Consider the following 12,619-nt stretch of genomic DNA (forward strand, 5'->3'; position numbering starts at 1 on the left):
TTGTTGAAATATTATGTCAGAGTCTGGTAGCCTTTTGCTTTTCACATCTATTTACTTACAGGCAACAACTATTGTCCTGACAACCATCGATGGTTCACTTGGCTCACCAAACCCAGCTCTGTTCTCAGCAAGAACACGAAACTCGTACTCCACATCCTCAGTGAGACCTGTGACTTCAAAGCTGAGTTCAGTGATGGATTTCTTGGATGCTCTGACCCATCTCATGCCTTTTTTCTCTTTCTTTTCAACACAATAACCTATGATGTCGCTTCCTCCATCTTCAGTTGGTCTTCTCCAGGTCACAGTGGCTGAATGTCCATCGACTTTTTCAACCTCTGGTTTGGAAGGTGGACCAGGTGGACCTATGTGGATCCATAAAAGAAATATATTGATGAATCCAAATATTTAGCATTCTTCTTCCAGATATACTGTAGAACAAAAATAAATGATACATACCAAATCTATCTACCATTTTAACTGCCTCAGAGTGTGATGGCTCACTGGCACCATACTGGTTAACAGCAGAGACTCTGAAGAAATATTCATTGCCCTGGATGAGTTTGTTGGCCACATAGTGACAATCAATAATGTTATCTTCTAGGATAGTCCAGAGCAAACGGCTGGTCTCCCTCTTCTCCAGGGTGTAATACTTGATAGGAGAGCCTCCGTCTTCAGTAGGAGCTGTCCATGTAAGAGTCACTTTTTCTGAGGATACACCACTGCACTCAATGGGTCCAGGAGCACCAGGAACATCCAGAACTTTGACCTTCACAGTTTCCTCCTTTACACCAAAGGGATTACTGGCAGTGATTATGTAGTCTCCAGAGTCCTTCCTGCTAGCATATTTGACCGACAAAGTGGAGGATGTGGCAGTGGTCTCAATTTGAACAAGATCTGAGGGTTTAAAGTACTTTCCTCCCTTTGACCAGCAGGAGGTTGGTGGAGGTTTCCCTAAAATGCTTGTGGCAGTGATGACGATAGTATCGCCAGCTCGGACAGTCAAGCCTTCCATCACCTGAGCATCAATTATAATGGTTGGCGCAGCTGATGGAGGACAAATGGAAATTTTTATTTTTATCATGCTGCCTGAAAACATTCAGAATGGTTTTAATATAGATTTATATCTCATCTTACCATATTCATCTGTGCAGATAATGGTATCTGTCTGCTCAGAGGGTGGACTGAGAGCGCCCGCAGCATTCTTTGCCCGAATTCTGAACTCGTATTTGCAGCCCTCTTGCAATTTAGTGACAGTGAATGCAGGTTCCACAACATTCACATTGTTTGCCTTTACCCAGATTTTAGAAGGCAGGTCTCTTTTCTCAATAATGTAGCCCGTCAGTCGGTGGCCACCGTCAAACTGAGGTTCAGTCCACTGGAGGGTCACAGTGCTCCTTGTAATGCTGATCACATCTGGTTTACCAGGTGCATCTAGCGGTATAGATATGACAATAATGAATGTATTGTTTTATATTTGAAAATCATTTTTGTAAAGATGTTTGTAATTTTTTCTTTTACTTACCAACGGGGTTCAGGGCCACCTGTGGATCAGTGGGGGCACTTGGTCTACCAATTCCAGCCAAATTAATTGCCATCACTCTGAACTCATACTCCAGACCTTCAGTCAGCCCAGTGACTTTATGTTCTCTCATCTTCAAGGCAGCTGGGCTTGCCCTCTTCCACAACATACTGTTTCTCTCCTTGAACTCAACATGATAGCCTGCACATATTACCAAAGCAAAATAAACCAAAGTTGACATATAAAATGTATCAAGAATATCGGGACAGAATAACATAGTTGTTGATAGTTCAATTAAATTCAGTTTTATTTATGTAACCCAAAATAACAACAACAGTCATCTGAAGGCACGTAAAGACCCTACAGTTATACAGAGAAACCTCGACAATCAGACGATCCCCTTTCAGGGGAATCATGCTCAGGGAGGAGCGGCCATCTGCAACCGGTTTTGTGTTAGGAAAAGAAGACAGGGCAAAAGACATGCTGTGGAATTGAGCCAGAGAGGAGGTTGGTGAAATGTTAAAGCAGACCATACCTGTAATAGGAGATCCTCCAGTCTTCCTTGGATCAGTCCAGGCAAGATAAGCTGAATCATGGCGCATGCTCATAATCTGAGGAGGAGCAGGAGCATCAGGAACATCTGTACAAAAATAGTGATGAAGAGTGATTAGCAGTCCAAAAAGACAAATAAATATTGAATAACAACACAATTCAGCCTTTGAAATAGTATACAGTACTTACTGAATGGATGTTTGGCTACAATCGGCTCAGATTTGAGTCCTTCGCCGACCCCATACTTGTTCTCGGCACATACTCTGAAGATGTATTCTGTGCCCTCATGAAGACCAGTTACTCTCATGGTGTTGGTCTCCACAACAGAGGACACAGTCACCCACATGTTTGTGATGGAGTCCCTCTTTTCCAGGATATAGTTGGTAATTTCAGAGCCACCATCATCCTTGGGAGGACCCCACTTTAGTGTGGCACCATCAGCAGCAACATCTTTGAACTTTACTGGTCCTCCAGGAATGCCAGGTTTACCCACCACCCTAATAAGGAAAAAGGATAATTTTGACATTTTTTATGTGTAGACACTGTTGTATGGATATGGTGAAATTCATTTTGAGGAAAATACCCTTTAAATGCCATTACATGATCCTTACCTGACAAAGATGGTGGACTCTTTGCTTCCAGCACTGTTTCTCAGCGTGATGGTGTATTTGGAAGCATCAGTCCTTTGGCAGTCCCTGATGAGGAGGGTGGTGTTAACTGCTGAGGACTCTGCACACACTCGGCCAGTGTCTGTCAGGTCTTCATCATCTCCCTTCTTCCAGGTTACCTTGGGTGTAGGCTTGCCAATAATTGGGATCTTCAGGCGGACGGTACTGCCTTCCTTGGCAATGTAGCACATGTTGGGCAACTCCCTCAAGTCACAACTGGGAAGAACTTTATAGGAAAGGAGCAACTACTTAATATATCCATATTTAAAGACTTTATGTGCTTACTTATTAAGTTATTTGTCTGAATGTTTCATAAAAGGGGATACTTACTGATCTGGTCCTTGGCAACCACTTTCAGCTCCTTGGGAGCACTCTCTCCTGTGTCATTCACAGCTTTGACTCTGTAGGTATACTCTCTATCCTCCACCAGGTCCTTGGCACTGTACTGCATATTCTTAGACCTCATTAGCTCCTTGTATTTATCCTCACCATTGAGAACCTCAAGTACATAACAGATGATGCGACTACCACCATCAGTGAGGGGTTTCTTCCAGCTTAAAGTGCAAGAATCCTTGGTAACCAGCAGGGTCTTGAAGTCCATGACAGGCCCAGGCTCCTCTGTAAAATTAAATGTAATTAGTATGACAGTTGGAGAAACAAAATCCAAGTACATAACCTGTTATGATCCAACCCACCTGTTGCTCTGACTGAATCATCAGTCTCACAGAACTCTCCAGTACCCAGCTGGTTAACTGCTGCCACTCTGAAGCAGTAGGACCGCCCAGCATCTAGGTCTGGAACCTTGAATGATGTCTTATTGCAGTTGGTGGAAACGGTAGACCAAGCCTTCCTCTCAGTGTCACGCTTCTGTACTATGTAGTGGGTAATTTCAAAGCCACCGTCAATCAGAGGAGCATCCCAGTAGATGGAGGCACTATCCTTACATGTGTCCTTCACCATTAGATTAACTGGTGGTCCAGGAGTGTCTGGAAAGATAAAACAACACTTCATACTAATGTTTTTGTTTTTTTGTAAAATTGAACTAATCAAGAAAATAAGACTAACCATTAGTGACTAATATCAATCTGACTTGACTATAGTCACTGCAAAATATTAATGCATTTGTTTAGTGAAATAACTTCCTGTACTGACCAAAAACTTTGACAACGATGGTATACATCTTCATGCCAGCTAAGCTGTCCAAGCTCAGAATGTATTTGCCAGCATCATATCTGTTCACTTTCTCCACCATCACCATGGTGTCAACATGGGTGGATTTGATGATGATGCCCTGACGGTCTTTAATGTTAGTGTTCATCTTTGCCCAAGTTATCTTGGGAGTGGGACGACCCTTGATGGTGGCATGCAGTCTCATGGTGGCACCAGCACGTAGCTCCAGGCCATCCTTCAGCTTTGCACTCAGTTCTGCCTCAGGAGCAACTGTACAAACACAGAGAGAGAATGATTTCATGAGTATGTTTAAGGAAAGTGTCTGCTTTATACAGGGAGTGCAGAATTATTAGGCAAATGAGTATTTTGTCCACATCATCCTCTTCATGCATGTTGTCTTACTCCAAGCTGTATAGGCTCGAAAGCCTACTACCAATTAAGCATATTAGGTGATGTGCATCTCTGTAATGAGAAGGGGTGTGGTCTAATGACATCAACACCCTATATCAGGTGTGCATAATTATTAGGCAACGTCCTTTCCTTTGGCAAAATGGGTCAAAAGAAGGACTTGACAGGCTCAGAAAAGTCAAAAATAGTGAGATATCTTGCAGAGGGATGCAGCAGTCTCAAAATTGCAAAGCTTCTGAAGCGTGATCATCGAACAATCAAGCGTTTCATTCAAAATAGTCAACAGGGTCGCAAGAAGCGTGTGGAAAAACCAAGGCGCAAAATAACTGCCCATGAACTGAGAAAAGTCAAGCGTGCAGCTGCCAAGATGCCACTTGCCACCAGTTTGGCCATATTTCAGAGCTGCAACATCACTGGAGTGCCCAAAAGCACAAGGTGTGCAATACTCAGAGACATGGTCAAGGTAAGAAAGGCTGAAAGACGACCACCACTGAACAAGACACACAAGCTGAAACGTCAAGACTGGGCCAAGAAATATCTCAAGACTGGTTTTTCTAAGGTTTTATGGACTGATGAAATGAGAGTGAGTCTTGATGGGACAGATGGATGGGCCCGTGGCTGGATTGGTAAAGGGCAGAGAGCTCCAGTCCCACTCAGACGCCAGCAAGGTGGAGGTGGAGTACTGGTTTGGGCTGGTATCATCAAAGATGAGCTTGTGGGGCCTTTTCGGGTTGAGGATGGAGTCAAGCTCAACTCCCAGTCCTACTGCCAGTTTCTGGAAGACACCTTCTTCAAGCAGTGGTACAGGAAGAAGTCTGCATCCTTCAAGAAAAACATGATTTTCATGCAGGACAATGCTCCATCACACGCGTCCAAGTACTCCACAGCGTGGCTGGCAAGAAAGGGTATAAAAGAAGAAAAACTAATGACATGGCCTCCTTGTTCACCTGATCTGAACCCCATTGAGAACCTGTGGTCCATCATCAAATGTGAGATTTACAAGGAGGGAAAACAGTACACCTCTCTGAACAGTGTCTGGGAGGCTGTGGTTGCTGCTGCACGCAATGTTGATGGTGAACAGATCAAAACACTGACAGAATCCATGGATGGCAGGCTTTTGAGTGTCCTTGCAAAGAAAGGTGGCTATATTGGTCGCTGATTTGTTTTTGTTTTGTTTTTGAATGTCAGAAATGTATATTTGTGAATGTGGAGATGTTATATTGGTGTCACTGGTAAAAATAAATAATTGAAATGGGTATATATTTGTTTTTTGTTAAGTTGCCTAATAATTATGCACAGTAATAGTCACCTGCACACACAGATATCCCCCTAAAATAGCTAAAACTAAAAACAAACTAAAAACTACTTCCAAAAACATTCAGCTTTGATATTAATGAGTTTTTTGGGTTCATTGAGAACATGGTTGTTGTTCAATAATAAAATTATTCCTCAAAAATACAACTTGCCTAATAATTCTGCACTCCCTGTATAACGTGAAGTCACAAAGTCTGAAATCCTGGTTGTTCTATTTTCATCTGTCTTGGTCATGATCCTCACAACTATGCGTAATCTGCCTTTGTCCAGGAGCAGTTATTTTTATGTTGTACTTAAATTATTTTGTAGATGTACTACTTAATCGTGGCGATCGGGGCTCAAAGAGTTGGGAGTTCGCCTTGTAATCGGAAGGTTGCCGGTTCGAGCCCCGGCTTGGACAGTCTCGGTCGTTGTGTCCTTGGGCAAGACACTTCACCCGTTGCCTACTGGTGGTGGTCAGACGGCCCGGTGGTGCCAGTGTCCGGCAGCCTCGCCTCTGTCAGTGCGCCCCAGGGTGGCTGTGGCTACAATGTAGCTGCCATCACCAGTGTGTGAATGGGTGGATAACTGGTTGTGTAAAGCGCTTTGGGGTCCTTAGGGACTAGAAAAGCGCTATACAAATACAGGCCATTTACCATTTAATCACTGTTTGTCAGAATTAAAATATATGCAGCCTGAAAATACATACCAACGATGTCCTTGGCAACATGTTTCCCAGGGACTTCAACTGGTTCACTAAAGCCAATCTTGTTGACAGCAGTGATGCGGCACTGGTATTCTGACTTATGAATGAGGTTTTGAATGACGTAGTGGGTCTCCTGCAGGTTCCTTGGGACATTACAGCGGATCCAGTCTTTGGTGTCTGTCCTCTTGCACTCCACCAAGTATCCAATAATGGGGCTTCCACCATTGTTGGTGGGGGCAGTCCAGGCAAGACTGATGGTGCTGTGGGTGGTGTCAGTCACACTGGGATTCACAACAGGTCCAGGAGGAGCTAAAAAAGAGAAGATTGACCCAGTTTAGGTTATATATACATTTAAGTACATATAAGTTCAAGTAACACAGAAAGATCTATGCAGAGTTATCAGAGCTAATGAAGTTACGACTCACTAATAGGATTCTGTGCAACATTGCCAGAAGAAGGCTCGCTGGGTTTGCTGGGCCCAGCCACGTTGACAGCAATAACTCTAAACTCATACTCGACTCCCTCTGTGAGGCCTGTAACCTCCAGACTTCTTTCTGTCAGTGGCTTGCTATTTAACTTGGTCCAATTCATTTCCTTGGTCTCTTTCTTTTCCAACATGTAACCCAGGATAGTGGACTTTCCATCATCTGCAGGCTCCTTCCAGCTAACGGTCATATGGTCCTTGGTGACATTGGTGATCACTGGGGCTTCACAGGGGCCAGGGACAGCTGGAAGTGACACCAAAGGTATGACTTTAGATGGTATTTTTTTTAAAGGAAATTTTATATATGCCATTCAACATGGAAATGTTATGAAAAGAAGCTCTCTATGATAACAGAATATTGTAATGATGTTAAGCTGGTTTGATGTAACTACTTGTCTCCTTATCTCACAGGTTTAGACCTAGTTTAAATTATTGATTGTTACAATTCTCCAATACCATAAATCCTTTCTGTGATATATGAACTCAGACAAAATTCTAGTAATGACTCACTGAATGGGTTCTTGGCGATGACAGGGCCGGTGATAAGAGGGTCTCCAACTCCCCACGTGTTCTCAGCGCGGATTCTGAACTGGTATTCATGACCTTCAATTAACTTTGCCACAGTGAACTCAAGGATGTCACCCTTGATTTTACCTGCAACCTGAGCCCATTCAGGTCTACTGGTTTCACGCTTGTCCAATATATAGTTGGTGACTGGGGCACCACCATCCTTAAGAGGAGGTTCCCAAGACAACTTGATGCTAGTGGCAAACACCTCAACACATTTGTAATTTGCAGGAGGACCAGGTACATCTGAAAAAACCAATCAGCTATTTGTGAAAATCATGTTGAAGTTAATGTAAAATGTAATATTAAACATTCTAACTCCAACTTGGATCTTTAGTTTCAACATATATTTTTTTTCCTCATAGAAAGTTAAAGATCTTACCTAGCACAATGACCTGGATCTCAGCACTCTTGGAGCCACTGGCATTCTCAGCCAAGATGGTGTATGTTCCTGTATGCTCCTTGGTGACACCTGTCATTTCCAGCTGAAAGTGATTTCTTTGGTGGGTAATAACCTGGCCTTCACCTGACTTCAGATTGTCGTCACCTCTCTTCCAGGTCACTCTGGGCATGGGCTTACCGAACACATCAGCCTCCAGGAGGATTGTAGTTCCAGCCTTCACCTTCAAACCCTTCTGCATCCTGGCATTGAGCTCCACCCTTGGAGGAACTATATTTAATGAAAAGGAGGTAAATGAACACTTAGCTCAAAACTGTCGTAGAAAGATGGTGTTATCCTGACTATTATAGTAGGCTGACTAGTTTATCAGGCTATATGGTATTGTCAAAACTTCTAACCATTTTCAGCACACACGAGGACAGGGTCTGTGGGTTCTGAGGGACTGCTCATGTTGACAGCAGTTTTAGCAATAACTCTGAACTGGTACTGCAAGTCTCTCTCCAGGCCAGTAACTGTGTACTCCTCCTTAGGCACATTCTGGCTACTTGTGTTGCAGCGTATCCAAGTGTCTCCTGGTACCCGCAGGGCCTCAACATAGTAACCAATGATCTTGCTACCTCCATCATTCTTAGGACGGGTCCAAACCAGAGTGACTGAGTTCTTGGTTACATCCAGGACTTCAGGTTTACCTGGAGTGTCTGTAGTGCATAACAGATAAATTAGTTTAAATAGAATGAATGACCTATTCTAATCTAATATGAAGCCAGTTATACTTACCAACGGGTGTTCTTGCAGTGAAAAAGTCAGTCTTCTTGCTTGGTTTGCCCTGGCCAGCGCGATTAATAGCTGATACTCTGAAGGTGTATTCCAGGCCCTCGATGAGGCCAGCACATGGGTACTCAGTGCTTCGAACAACAGTGTCATTGGCCTTCACCCACAGCAGACTGTTCCTCTCTTTGCGCTCAATGTAGTAACCCGTGATGGGACTGCCTCCGTCACTCTCTGGCTTATCCCAGGCCACAAACATACAGTCTTTGTTGGTCTTGTTGATGCGGCAGTTAAAGGGTTCACTTGGAACATCTAGTGACAGTAAACAAAGTTAATCTATATTCTGTACTGCAAACCAGTTTTCAATTATATAATTGACCAACTCTAGGCATAAACCTTAATCTCTACCAAGCGGCATATTTAGGTAGACCTACCAAAGGGGAACTTTGCAACCATCCTGTCGGATTGAACGGGGTCTGATACGCCAAAGCGGTTCTCAGCACGGATGCGGAACACATACTCCTTCCCAGGGATAAGCTTTCCCAGCCTGCAATTAGTCTTTGGGCATGTAGAGAGAGCAGTCACCCAGTCGCCTCTACTCACATCACATTTCTCCACCACGTAGTTAGTGATGTTGCTCCCTCCATCCTCCAGAGGTTTATTCCAGGATAAGGAACAAGCATCAGAGTCAATATCGCTGATCTCTACAGGGCCCTCAGGAGGCCCGGGTATATCTGAAATACACACGGTTACAGTTACACCAATCATGTTCTTCATCACATTCATGCTTTCTGTTGCTGAGGTCAAATATGCAAATTCTTTTTTAAAATTTATTATTATTTAGGGGCACTGACCTCTGATGACAATCTTCATGGTCTGGGTCACCTTTGCAGTGCTGTTCTCAGCCACAAGGCTGTACTCTCCAGTGTCAGTCCTTGATACGTCTTTGATGATCAAGACACACAAGTTGCCTGACTGATGCACAGCCAGGCGGCTAGATGGAACCACGGCTTTTTCGCCACGCAGCCACTTGCAGGTTGGGGTCGGTTTTCCTGAAACCACTGCCTCCACTCTAAGCTTGGCTCCAGCTCTAGCACTTGCTGCCTCTGGCATGACAATCTTTGGTTCCACTGGAGGACAGGATGTGAAAAGACATTACTCTGGGATGCAGAAAGCAGCTTCTAATTCAGCACTAATATATATATATATATATATATATATATATATATATATATATATATATACATACATACATACATACATACATACATACACACACACACACATATATGTGGATTAAAATCACAACAACAGTCACCTCAAGGTGCTTTATAATGTAAAAATACAATATTAGAAAGAATCCCCAAAATCAGATTGACTGAGCACTTATTGACAGAACCAGGCTCACAGAGGGGCAGCCATCAGCCAGGACTGTTTGGGATGACGGAAGGAAGAAGACAGCAGAGTGAAGCAAGACAGCAGACAGAGCCAGAGTTTAAAAATGACTAATGATTAAATTAAATGAAATGATTAAATATAAGAGGGTAAAAATATAAGAAACACACAGTGAGTGAAGAACACCCAGTGCATCATGAGAATCCCCAGCAGCCTATGTCTATTGCAGCATAACTAAGGGAGGATTCAGGGTCACCTGGTCCAGCCCTAACTATATGCTTTAGCAAAAAGGAAAGTTTTAAGCCTAATCTTGAAAGTAGAGATAGTGTCTGTCTCCTGAATCCAAACTGGAAGCTGGTTCCACAGAAGAGGGGCCTGAAAACTGAAGGCTCTGCCTCCCATTCTACTTTTAAATACTCTAGGAACAACAAGTAGGCCTGCAGAGCGAGAGCGAAGTGCTCTAATAGGGTGATATGGTGAGGAGCAGAATTTTAAGTTTGATTCTGAACTTAACAGGATGAGAATGAGAAGAAGCCAGAATGAAAAAAATGTGGTCTCTCTAGTCCTAGTTACTACTCTCCCTGCGGCACTGTGGATCATCTGAAGCCTTTCAGGAACCTTTTAGAGAAACATGAAGTAATAAATGTATGAAAGAAACCAGTCCTAGGGTGAGCCTCACCCCTCAGCCTGAATTTAACAAGCAGTTAAAAAAGTGAAAGGATGGTTGAGTGTTTCTAAATATTGCAAATTGCAACACAAATGGCCACAGTGTGACAAATTATCAATAAAACTAGTGTTTAATTAGACACAACTTACACATCTGTTCCTTGATCTCAACAGGGTCTCTGGTTTCAGTGAACAAGCTGAGACCCATGATGTTTTTGGCAGCCACTCTGAACTTGTACCTCTTGCCCTCCTTCAGTCCACTGATGCTGACTGTCAAACCTTTAACTGTAGTATAAGCGTTCCACACTTCCTTTTCAGGCTCTGGCTTCTCTTCCTCCTCTATAACTGGTGGTGGTGGAGGTGGTGGAGGAGCTTCCTCTCCTTCAGGAACCTGCAGTAAATTATATAATTAATGAGTAGCAAAACTATATGAGAGAATATGCTCGTGTAAAAAACCCCAGCAAAAGTAAATACTATATATGAAACAATTTCACATTTAGAAGAAATCAAAGTTTATTGAAGCTTTTTTGAACAGAATTAGTTTTGTGACATAACAAACCTCCACAGCTGCTGGTGGCTCTGGAGGAGGTTTGACCTCAATGTATTCAATTACATAACCATCAATCTTGGCACCACCGTCCCCTGCAGGCTTCACCCACCCGACCAAAGCACTGTTCTTTGTGATTTCTAGGACTTCAATTTTCTGACAAGGATCTGGCTTGCCTATAAAAACAAAGTAAAACACTTGTGTTCAATTGTTTGCTGTGACTGATGAAACATCATATCTGTGTTTAACGGGTAGCTATCAGTTGTGGCTGGGCTGTTTGTGTTGATGTAATTAAGACATGATACGTACTGACAGGATCAGAAGCCAGGTAAGAAGTGGGTGTCACTTTGGGAACCCCAGAACCATACTCATTGACAGCTGTGACCCTGAAGTAGTATTCTGTTCCTGGCATCAGATTGGTGACTTTGAATGGAATCTTATCGAGTGCTACTTCGGCCTTGACAGTTGCCCAGGTTTTGCGGTCAATCTCACGCTTCTCAACAATATAATGTGTGACGTCACTGCCACCATTGTTCTCTGGAGGGCTCCAAGACAGCATTGCTGATGTCTGTTTGATGTCTGTAGCTTCCAGATTCATCACGGGTCCAGGAGTGTCTGTTATGATATTTGGATTATTTTATAACTTCACCAAAATAAAAGCATTTTTAATAAACTGTATGGTAGCTGCATGAATTTCTTAATGACCAGGACTTACCCAGAACCTTCACATTGACAAACACAGCTTTCTCTCCAGCAGGATTCTGCAGAGTCAGGCAGTATTTTCCAGATTCATCACGTGTGCTGTTGGGAATGACCAGGAAGGTCATGGTGTCAATGATGTCAACTTTACCCTTCCTGACCACGTTGTCAATACCCATCCTCCTCCAAATCACCTTTGGAGGTGGTCTGCCTCTGATGGTGGCACATAATCTGATGGGACAACCGGCTCTTACGGTTAATCCCTGTTTTAGGTTGGCATCCAAGTCTATCTCGGGTGTCTCTGTTGGAAGAGTAACAGTGGAGTTATCTTTTAATAGCAAGCATAGATCACATTTTATTGTAAATTCACTGTCCTCGAGTCTAAATACATTTTCTGTTACACTTTACGTGAATTATAATTAAATTCAATTACGTCCTCACCTAGAATCTCCCTGGGAATCACGGCGCCTTCCAGATTGCATGGCAGGCTCATGCCCACCTGGTTCTGAGCTGACACTCTGAATTCATACACAAGGTTCTCATCCAGACTTGTGACTGTGAACTCGCATATGATCAGCTGAGCTGCCACGTTGCACCTCTTCCAGCCATCTTCACCTTTCTTAACAGATCCTTTTGCCCTCATCTCCACAACATAACCAATGATGGGAGCTCCGCCATCTGACACCGGCTTGGTCCATCCCAAGGTGACTGTGGATTTGGTGCTGTCCACAACCTTCAAGTTAGTAGGAGGTGCAGGTGGCTCTGTAATAAGAGAAG

The 12,619-nt window shown here is 43.4% G+C and overlaps 1 protein-coding gene across 19 annotated transcripts in view; it reads right to left on the reverse strand.

Annotated features, from left to right (window-relative positions):
• The window catches only part of LOC146691423 (titin-like), a 175,371-nt gene that overhangs the window by 45,656 nt on the left and 117,096 nt on the right, over nt 1-12,619 (reverse strand). For all 19 annotated transcript variants that reach the window (XM_085434860.1, XM_085434849.1, XM_085434859.1 and 16 more), the window contains 23 exons: nt 12,284-12,604; nt 11,859-12,143; nt 11,453-11,758; nt 11,156-11,319; nt 10,747-10,987; nt 9,390-9,665; nt 8,970-9,269; nt 8,545-8,847; nt 8,166-8,465; nt 7,750-8,037; nt 7,311-7,613; nt 6,742-7,044; nt 6,320-6,625; nt 3,892-4,179; nt 3,435-3,725; nt 3,070-3,357; nt 2,683-2,965; nt 2,261-2,568; nt 2,055-2,159; nt 1,523-1,720; nt 1,135-1,431; nt 457-1,044; nt 60-362 (listed from right to left, as the gene is read on the reverse strand). In XM_085434860.1, the coding sequence (XP_085290986.1) occupies nt 60-362; nt 457-1,044; nt 1,135-1,431; nt 1,523-1,720; nt 2,055-2,159; nt 2,261-2,568; nt 2,683-2,965; nt 3,070-3,357; nt 3,435-3,725; nt 3,892-4,179; nt 6,320-6,625; nt 6,742-7,044; nt 7,311-7,613; nt 7,750-8,037; nt 8,166-8,465; nt 8,545-8,847; nt 8,970-9,269; nt 9,390-9,665; nt 10,747-10,987; nt 11,156-11,319; nt 11,453-11,758; nt 11,859-12,143; nt 12,284-12,604 (6,645 nt within the window). The remainder of the gene's footprint in view (nt 1-59; nt 363-456; nt 1,045-1,134; nt 1,432-1,522; nt 1,721-2,054; nt 2,160-2,260; nt 2,569-2,682; nt 2,966-3,069; nt 3,358-3,434; nt 3,726-3,891; nt 4,180-6,319; nt 6,626-6,741; nt 7,045-7,310; nt 7,614-7,749; nt 8,038-8,165; nt 8,466-8,544; nt 8,848-8,969; nt 9,270-9,389; nt 9,666-10,746; nt 10,988-11,155; nt 11,320-11,452; nt 11,759-11,858; nt 12,144-12,283; nt 12,605-12,619) is intronic.

This window comes from Copadichromis virginalis, linkage group LG16, assembly GCF_057382275.1.
Source record: "Copadichromis virginalis isolate Kocher_CV1m ecotype Utaka linkage group LG16, C_Virginalis_male_GT1.1, whole genome shotgun sequence".
Taxonomy (NCBI): domain Eukaryota; kingdom Metazoa; phylum Chordata; class Actinopteri; order Cichliformes; family Cichlidae; genus Copadichromis; species Copadichromis virginalis.